This window comes from Octodon degus, unplaced genomic scaffold (genome assembly GCF_000260255.1).
Source record: "Octodon degus isolate 3935 unplaced genomic scaffold, OctDeg1.0 scaffold00161, whole genome shotgun sequence".
Classification (NCBI taxonomy): domain Eukaryota; kingdom Metazoa; phylum Chordata; class Mammalia; order Rodentia; family Octodontidae; genus Octodon; species Octodon degus.
The window spans coordinates 3,872,398-3,882,511 of NW_004524737.1; the positions used below are offsets into that span (position 1 = coordinate 3,872,398).

At 41.2% G+C, this 10,114-nt stretch overlaps 2 protein-coding genes across 8 annotated transcripts in view; both read left to right on the top strand.

Annotated features, from left to right (window-relative positions):
• LOC101591458 (putative methyltransferase C9orf114 homolog) overlaps positions 1 to 4,070 on the top strand; it is a 5,958-nt gene extending 1,888 nt beyond the window's left edge. Inside the window, exon 2 of the mRNA XM_012517280.1 lies at positions 4,051 to 4,070. Within this exon, the coding sequence (XP_012372734.1) occupies positions 4,051 to 4,070 (20 nt within the window). The remainder of the gene's footprint in view (positions 1 to 4,050) is intronic.
• The window catches only part of Flrt2 (fibronectin leucine rich transmembrane protein 2), a 97,839-nt gene extending 88,600 nt beyond the window's left edge, over positions 1 to 9,239 (top strand). For all 7 annotated transcript variants that reach the window (XM_023702897.1, XM_023702898.1, XM_023702896.1 and 4 more), the window contains one exon: positions 6,674 to 9,239. In XM_023702897.1, the coding sequence (XP_023558665.1) occupies positions 7,031 to 9,013 (1,983 nt within the window). In that variant the 5' untranslated portion in view covers positions 6,674 to 7,030 and the 3' untranslated portion in view covers positions 9,014 to 9,239. The remainder of the gene's footprint in view (positions 1 to 6,673) is intronic.
• The last annotated feature ends 875 nt before the right edge of the window (positions 9,240 to 10,114 follow it).

Genomic DNA, 10,114 nt, shown 5'->3' on the forward strand with positions numbered 1-10,114 from the left:
AAAAAAAAAAAAAAAAAGAAATATATTTGATGTTCATTTAAGCAAACTGATTAAAATTATGATCCAATGATATAATCCCTAACTGTTCCTTTCAAAGAACTAGTGGTATAATTAGGAATTAGTCGTATAATTATCTTAGCTATCTTGTGTGTATATATCTATATAGTTTCTTTCCCTTCCTTCTTTTCTCCTTTCTCCGAGCCCAGTGGCTCTTTCCTTTTGAGCAGTTTCTTTCCCTGTCACAGTGTCTATTATACCTTTCATATCTTATTTACTCTTTCAGTTTCTTATACTGGGCGGACAATACAATATTTACACATGTGAGTCTGTTTTATTTCACTTATGAGTGTGCTCTCTAGTTGCATCCAATTACTATAAAATCCTCAAGTTTATCTTTCTTTATTGCTGAATCATATTCCATTGTACTAAAAATACCACATCTGGGGACCGGGGAGATAGCTCCGTAGAATAAGCACCTGTCTGGCAAGAGCAAGGGCCTGAGTTCAATCCCCGTTTCGGAAAAAACAAACAAACAAAAAAAAAACACCTATAAAGATACCACATCTTTGTTATCCATTAAAGAAGTATTATGAATGAATTGAGCTACTACCCTTTGAAATGAATTGATAAGTATAAACATATGCACTATGGGAGAACAGCATTTTATGAACCTTTTTAATAGTACTCTCTCAACAAACTGTTTTCTGCCTAAAACTGCCTTACTAATTTTTGCTCAGGACAGATGAGCTCCTTGAGTCAGTGGCTTCCTGGGATTATGTTCCAGCCATGAAGACAACAGGTGATTTCTCTTCGGGGCCCAATGTACATGTGGGTGTGGGCTGACAGGGGAAAATGCTACAGGATTTTTGCAGTCCCAGACCTAGTGCTACATGGGACAGTCCAAGGGAGTTCTCTAGTGGGTGGAGAGAGGTGTGTTGTCATAGTGAATGTGCCCTTCCAGTGTACCCATTGGAATTTATAGCAGTGGTCATTTGGTCTACACTTGTGTCTATCTGAACCAGTCAGAGAACATGTGAGAATGATTCTTCAAATGTGATATAGTGTTTTGTGCTTTGTTAGCACAGAGTTTTAGGTTTGATCTTAATGTTTTGAATTCTAGACTGACTGGAGCCAGGAAATTGTCAACAGTTTAAATAAAGTATTTCCTTTCTTTCCATCTCTCCTTCACTCCTCTCCCACTTTTCTTCTTTCACTTTCTTTGCTTTAGAAAAGAAAAAAAAATATTTGTCTAATGAGAAACTTGAATAGGCCTGGTCCAGTTGAATGATATGGAAAAATGGTTTCAAGTTGGGAGTGACTATTGTTTGGTGTCTCCAAATTCCTTTCCTAATCCCCACATCTTGGTGAGCAAAATATAAAACTCTGATTGTCATACGAATAGTATTTATAACCTGTCCTCAGGAATGTAGAAAAGTGCAGAAGATCTATAAATTGTTTTCATGTTTCCAGATTATAAGAGACATTTGTGACGCAGTGAGTTGGATGGATTCTACACCTGCAGGGGTCTAATTTTCAACACTAACTTGTTTCACTCCAGAAATTTAAGTTGGACCAGGCCCTGGAAACTTGTCTAGGCAAATCCAAGAAGGGACCTGGCTTTTCTTTGTCAGCGTTCAGCTTAGCTTTCTCATTTGTACCAGTTCATACACCAGGCTGTCTTGTCATTGTCCTGCCAATGCTGAGCCCATTAACATTTTATTAGGTTTGTCCTAGAATCGTTATGTTATACGATTGGTGATGCTTATTGACAATCCTTATTTTCTGTACTATTATTTTTATAGTCTGGGTTTATTTAATGCTCCTGGAATACTAGACTTCTGGATTTAATTAAGAAACAGCTCCTTGTTAGGCAGTGCTAGGAGAGAAATACTTTGCAGAAAGCTATTCCTTGATTTATGTAGTTTGAATCTGTTTCCACAAAAAAGAGTTAAATTAACGTAAAATGACTTGCACTAGTTGCTGCTGTTACCATCATCTTTAATACACTAGCAGACCAGTTTCTGCTTGTCCTCACAGAACATTTTTACATTAAGGCTTTTGAAATTCTTACCTACTTTCAAAGAAAATGTCTGGTTTTACCTTGCAACTTCTGTTTGTCATTCTGCATATTTTCTAGTCTCCAGACAGGAAAAATACTCAATGAAATGTTCAAACAAGGAGAAAAAAGAACAACAAATATTTGCTCTCCATATTTCCAAGTCATCTTATAAAATAATTCTTGGGCTGGCCAAATAACTCAGTGGAGTGAAGCGCCTGCAAGCAGGTGCAGGGGCTGGGGGTTCAATCCCCAGGCCAGCCCCACCCCCAGGGTGTGCTGAGATGGCAATTGAGACTGGGTGTGGTGGCGCGCACCTGTAATCCTCGCTCTTGGGAGGCTGTAAACAGGTGCATCACTACGAGTCCGATCTAGTAGTGAGACCCTGAGCATGCTGTAGACTCCTCTCTAAAATACAAAAAAAAAAAAAAATTCTTATCCCCAAATTTAATGACTTCTACATGCAGTACTTAGTGATTATGAAGCCTGGAACCATTATGTTCTAGAAGCAAAATATTCCAAGACAAGTGAAATACTCAACTTCATTTGAGAGATAAAGTATCCTGTGATTGAAATTTTGTTTCTCTCTGACCGAATTTCATCTCTTTATTTCTTTGTTTTTAGTTTTTATGTTTTACTAATTCATGTTTGGGTTACATAATGACTATATATTCTTTGCAGGAAGTTGGTGAATATACATAAAACATCTTAATGCTTTTTGAAAATTATTTTTTCCTTCCCTTCACCCTTCCTTTCTCTCCCATCTCCTTCTCATTTAAACAAAATTTATCTCCCTCCTTCTTATTATGCTTCTTCTTTCATTTTGCTTTTTATATGTGGAGATTCTCATATAACAGAAACCAATAGTGCTCAAGCAAATGTGTCTGATTTATTTCACTTAACATTATTATTTTAAAATAATAATGTTCATTTCCCTACAAATGGCTAAAGCTTATCCTTCTTTATGAAGAGTAGTATTCCATTGTGTGTAAATACCATAATTTTTTATCCATTCATCTATGGATGAATACAAGCTACTTGCAAGATTGAGTTATTATGAATTGTGCTGCTATAAATCTATCATTCAATATGATGTCTTTAACTCTTTGGGGAAGATACCTGTGATCAGAATAGTTAAATCAAATTGAAGTTCTAGCTGTAGTTTCTCAAAGATTCTCCATGCTTCTTTCCAAAGTGCTTGCACCAGTTTACATTCTGACCAAGAAAGGTTCCCCCAACCTCAGCCCTCTCGGTTTGCTGTTGATCATCATTGTTCCTCAAATGAAAAAACATCACAGTGTTGTTTTAATTTGATATCCAGAGAGTTTGGACACTTTTTCACATATTTATTAGCCATTTGTACTTCTGCTGAGGAATGACTATTTCATTTCACCTGTCTTTTGAGTTTCATCTCTTGATTCAAATTGAAGCAGCTTGGATCCATATGCAGAACTCCTTGAATTGGCTCCTTGACACACCCTAATCGCCTACTACTTCTTCGTTTCTCTCCTCACAAAAGTTTTAAGCATTTGGGGGCTAAGAACATTGCATCCGCACAATATGCAGCTGTGTCCACATCCTAGTGCCCCACAAAGGCTGGTTGGATAAATGACTGAAAGGCTTTTATTGCTGTTCCTTTCCAGGAAGATGTTTTCAGGTCATGTTCATCAGAAACTTAGCTTTAATTTCCTGGAGAAATATAATAGTAAAAATGCCAACCTGCCAAGGCACTCTAAGATGAGGTTCATCAGCGTTTCTCTGCTGTGGGGCGCTTTTTTCTCCCTGTGGGACCCCTACATGGCAGTGTCGAAGATGCTGGCTACCTACCACAGCTCCACAGTGCCTGTGCTAGGCAAAGGTGCGCAGAGCTTGGCAGATAGATTATTTGCTGACAGTTACTTGAAGAGAGGTAGTCTATACCTGACACATTTATGCCACATTAACGCACTCTATGAGCTTCTTAATCTTCTCACCAGTACTTATTCTGTTTTCAGATGAGGAAACCAAGACATAAAAGCATCTATTCTTTTTACCTAAGAACTTACATCTCCTGGTGCAGTTACTTTCCCTCCTCACCCAGGAGACTGTTCCTTGTTCGTGCTCCTGTCAGACTTCAAAGGTTCCTGGGGACTTCTGTACCCCAAAATGTATTTTGTTCTTTTAGTGTTACTTTTTCAGCTCTTCTGAAGACTAAATGTTCTTACTTACCTTATGGAAGTGGGCTGCTCTGAGTACAATAAAGTCTTTAAGTTTCTGCTAGAAAATTTGTGCTTCTCATCGAAATACACATTTTTTCACAAGCTATTTTGCCATATACAATCGTTGCAGTGCTCCACACAAAAAATGTAATTTACATGTAAAATGGAATTTTAGACTATCTCCCAGGGACAAAAGGGATTATTATGTTTTCTGTCTTTTCTACTAAGAGTCCTCTGACATGCTCTTGCATTTATTTTGCTTTTAATAAATTAAAACCGGAGTGATTAATTAAGTCCATCACTGTGTTTGTGACAGTGTTTTTGCAATATTATGGTATCTACCCAAGACTGTTGCTATTAAGCATATTTTAGGCCTAAAGTTCTGCCTTTCTTCCGAATTCTCAGATCCGGCTCAGACTGCCAGACCAGACGCTATGCTTGGGCAGTGAGGTGCTCGAGTTGTCTTGAGAGTCATTAAGCTGCCTACAGACCTGAGCTAAGGGTGGCGGCAGTGTGACGGGGTAGCCACACTTCTCCTCTACACCTTTCCTTGCAGAAATCATCTTTTAAACATATAGAGAGATCACTTCTGGAGACAATGACTAACTTTCCATTGCAAAATACATATTTATGCCAGGTGTGGTGGCACACAGCTGTAATCCCAGCCCTCAGACCACTCTGAGTTCAAGGCCAGCTTGTGGATTTAAGGCCAGCCTGGTCTGCATCGTGAAACCCTGTCTCACAAAAAAAGAAAACTGCTTGCAATTTCTTTTAATGCTTCATTTTAAAGCAAGTGTCATGTTCCTTTGTTTTTGTCTGGAAAATGATTCTCCTCTGATTTAAAGGTTTCCAAGGAATAAAAACAAAATGAATGTTACAATTTCTGGTTATCAAAAACGTTTTAAGCTGGTATACAATCTCTTAAATTATGCAACAAATGTATGCTATCCTTGACACTTAAAGAACATTTACAGCAATTTTTTTCCTTTTTAATTGTATTTCTAAAGAAAGCTAAGGGAACAATTTCCAGTATGCCCTCTGTGATTTTAGAATGAGTTGTTTCGATCTCTGTGGTGTTGGTGAGAATTGAGAAACTTGCAGATATCCAGTCCTATCATGTTAACATATTTTGTAGGAAAATCAAATCTGGCACCTTTCAATTAACTTCTTTACTTCTCTAATCTAAAAGCAAATGGAACACATTCCGGAGCAGGCAGGCTTAATGACTTCTGTGGATTGCCTTTACTGTTATAAATTGTCTTCTAGCATTTCAGAATCTGCTGAAAGTCCCTAAATGAAACCAAGAGGGCACTCACTGACAGGAAGGTTGTTGTGTTAGGAGATTATTTATTCTCCATCATGAGATGGGCAACGCCTTAAGGCATCACAGTGGCACAGCTCATCTGTAGCTGGGGGTCCCCGGGGAGGAGGGGCTCAGTGGAAATGTGCCACCGGTGAGAGTTTGGTCAGTCGCCTTGGTAACTCAAGCCTAAGCTCTTACAGAGGAAGACAAAGCGGAGAGGCAAGACAGGACTGTTTACTCTCCCTTTACACATGCTTCTGCATCTTATATTTGTACTACTTCACCCTAGTGTCAAAAAAAGAGGGTAAATGAGTTTTATTGACAGCTCAGACTGTTACAGAACCAAAAGGCATAGAAATAATGATTATAGTTGGCAATGTTGCTTAAAAGAGGGAAGCAAGTAAAGGAATGATTACATCCGAATGATTGCATGTGCAATTTCATTATCTTCACTCTCTAAAATTCTTTAATAAAGATAAACAAGCTTTTGTATCGGAACTTGAAGGAGAGAAGAGTCAGAAACTTAGAAAGCTACAGTTTTCTTACCTCACTGCATCTGAAGAATCGTATATAATAAATGCTTTTGGAAATGTACTGCCTTTGAAAAATTTCTTAACAGGGATGCATTTCAAAAGTGAATTGGTTCCCAGGTACAACTTGAAGGTGTAGAATTCTATAAATGGGCTTCACATTTTTCCCTTAAATTTTGCTAGTTGCTCAGTCTCCAACTTCATCTTGAGCAACATTGTGACCATTTGGATTTTCCAAGGGATCATCATTCACTCTTCAGTAGATTCAACAGTGTGTCTGTTGTACTTCTCCGTTTGGATATGCAATTAGCTATTAAGAGAAAGTACTGATTATGATGTAAAATGCACAATATGATTATTGACAATGTGCACAGAAAATACCATTTTCTTCTGATGATAGTTTAAGCATTTATCTCTTGAATACATTTTCAACTAAATTACTGTTATTTAAACTACCACTTGACGCTAACCCATCTCCCTATACTTAGTCTCATTCGCATTGCTTTGCAGAGGCTTATTTTTGTGTCAGTAATTCTTCTGTGACTGCCCTTAATATACTGTCTCTCTCTCTTCTTTCCTACAACAGATTGCAGCCTGCGCTTACCCAAGAAACCCCTCGTCTGACCCCTGACAGAAGACGGGAGTTCTGTCCACTTGCTTGGGCGAGTGTTGTCATCGCTGATAGCTGGCTGTCACCTGCTGTCTGTGTGGAAAATTTTCCCTGTTGAAATTTTTTGCACATGGAGCACACCAACAAAGAGGGCAACACAGGCTGATGAGACCAGAGTCATCAGGAAGATTATTTTAACATCTGCCCTCAGGACACCCTCCCTCGCTGGAGTTCTGGACTTTTGGCAGAACCCTGCCCATTCTGATTTTACTGCCTGGTTTTTATTTGTTTTCTTCTTCCCGCCACATTGTATTTCATTTCTGTATTTCAGAAATGGGCCTACAGACCACGAAGTGGCCCGGCCATAGGGCTTTTTTCCTGAAATCTTGGCTTCTAATTTCCCTGGGGCTCTATTCACAAGTGTCAAAACTCCTGGCCTGCCCTAGCGTGTGCCGCTGTGACAGGAACTTTGTCTACTGTAACGAGCGAAGCTTGACCTCAGTGCCTCTTGGGATCCCGGAGGGCGTAACCGTACTCTACCTCCACAACAACCAAATTAATAATGCTGGGTTTCCTGCAGAGCTTCACAGCATCCAGTCTGTGCACACGGTCTACCTTTACGGCAACCAGCTGGATGAATTTCCCATGAACCTTCCCAAGAATGTCCGTGTCCTCCATCTGCAGGAAAACAACATTCAGACCATCTCCCGAGCTGCTCTTGCTCAGCTTCTGAAGCTGGAAGAGCTGCACCTGGATGACAATTCCATCTCCACAGTGGGGGTGGAAGACGGGGCCTTCCGGGAAGCTATAAGCCTCAAATTGTTGTTTCTGTCCAAAAACCATCTGAGCAGTGTGCCTGTCGGGCTTCCTATGGACCTGCAGGAACTCAGAGTGGACGAAAACCGAATTGCTGTCATATCAGACATGGCCTTCCAGAACCTCACAAGCTTGGAGCGTCTGATCGTGGATGGGAACCTCCTGACCAACAAGGGCATTGCTGAGGGAACCTTCAGCCATCTCACCAAGCTCAAGGAATTTTCAATAGTCCGCAACTCGCTCTCCCTCCCCCCTCCCGATCTCCCAGGTACGCATCTGATCCGGCTGTATTTGCAGGATAACCAGATAAACCACATCCCTCTGATGGCCTTCTCCAACCTCCGTAAGCTAGAGCGGCTGGATATATCCAACAACCAGCTGCGAATGCTGACCCAAGGGGTCTTCGATAATCTCTCCAACCTGAAGCAGCTCACTGCTCGGAATAACCCTTGGCTTTGTGACTGCGGCATCAAGTGGGTCACGGAATGGCTCAAGTCCATCCCTTCCTCGCTCAACGTGCGGGGTTTCATGTGCCAGGGTCCGGAGCAGGTCAGGGGGATGGCCGTTAGGGAGCTGAATATGAATCTTCTGTCTTGTCCCACCACGACCCCAGGCCTGTCTCTCTTCACCCCGGCCCCAAGTACAGCTTCCCCCGTGACTCAGTCTCCCACACTCTCCCTTCCAACCCCAAGCAGAAGCTACACGCCTCCAGCACCTACCACATCCAAACTCCCCACCATTCCGGATTGGGATGGGAGAGAAAGAGTGACTCCACCCATTTCGGAACGGATCCAACTGTCCATCCACTTTGTGAATGACACTTCCATTCAGGTCACCTGGCTCTCTCTCTTTACTGTGATGGCGTACAAACTCACGTGGGTCAAGATGGGCCACAGCCTGGTAGGGGGCATTGTTCAGGAGCGCATTGTCAGTGGTGAGAAGCAGCACCTCAGCCTGGTGAATTTAGAGCCCAAATCCACCTATCGGATTTGTTTAGTGCCACTGGATGCTTTTAACTACCGTGCCATGGAAGACACCATCTGCTCTGAGGCCACCACCCACGCCTCCTATTTGAACAACGGCAGCAACACTGCTTCTAGCCATGAGCAGACGACGTCGCACAGCATCGGCTCCCCCTTTCTGCTGGCGGGCTTGATTGGGGGCGCGGCGATATTCGTGCTCGTGGTCTTGCTCAGCATCTTCTGCTGGCACATGCACAAAAAGGGGCGTTACACCTCCCAGAAGTGGAAATACAATCGGGGCCGGCGGAAAGATGATTACTGTGAGGCAGGAACCAAGAAGGACAACTCCATCCTGGAGATGACAGAAACTAGTTTTCAGATTGTCTCCTTAAATAATGATCAACTCCTTAAAGGAGATTTCAGACTGCAGCCCATTTACACCCCAAACGGGGGCATTAATTACACAGACTGTCATATCCCCAACAACATGCGATACTGCAACAGCAGCGTCCCAGACCTGGAGCACTGCCACACGTAACAGCCCGACGCCGGCAGCGGCAGGGCGCACGAGCAGACTCTTGGGAGCGCGCACGCGTGTGCGCATCCGGACACGCGGATTACATTTGATAAATGTTACCCAAATGCGTTTGTGCATTTGAATACTCTGTAATTTATACGGTGTACTATATAATGGGATTTAAAAAGTGCTATCTTTTCTATTTCAAGTTAATTACAAACAGTTTTGTAACTCTTTGCTTTTTAAACCTTAAAAAAAAAGTTGCTGAAGTACTGTACGGGGTTGTACAATGAGAACCCAACGCCGAGGCAAAAGAACGAATGATTCTTCCTTATGATGCACATTAACCACTTTGCTGTTGGCGCTGTCAGAATAAGTTCCTTTCTTAGAGCTGAGGATCAGGTGGAAGGGCAGATTCAGATGGACTCCTTAGGGTAAGAAGAAAAACGTGGGTAAAGCAAGAAATGGCCTAGATATTTTCATGCCGTTTCTATATCTCCTGGTGTGGAAGAGCAGAAAAAATTACATAAAATAAGAAGGAAGGCGGTTACCCTGATTTGATCCAGAGCAGGAAATGCAGAGAACATAGAGAAGAGATGAGGTCCCCTGAAATAAGTTAACCTAACCTCAAAGATTCAGAGAAATCAAAAGGAGATTTGCGAAGATCTTAAAACACAGGGGTTAGCTTTCTGATAGGGAATTTAAAAGTCACTCTTCGTGCTTGTCTGGCCCTCTGTGATAACAGAGCTAGAGACCTGAATACCATTTCAGTCATCTTCAGGGACAAGTATACCAGTCCTAGCAAGAAAACTCCCTTAGAGTGTGTCACTATATAAATCATATGTCAGGTTGAATCCCATTCAACAGAGATATATTCTAGAATACTTTTTTAGAAGAGGATAATAAAATAATTGGAAGAATTATATTGAATGGAATTATTTTTGATAACAAGAATTATTTGGGTAGTTCCACTGAGGCTATATCAACATGATATTTAGACCATCAAAAAAAGACACAATGTTTGAAACACATTAAAATGACTTGCTATTAAAAAATTAACAAGAGACAAAATGACTGATGAATGGTTCTGTTATACTGTATCAACTGACTTCACTACTATCA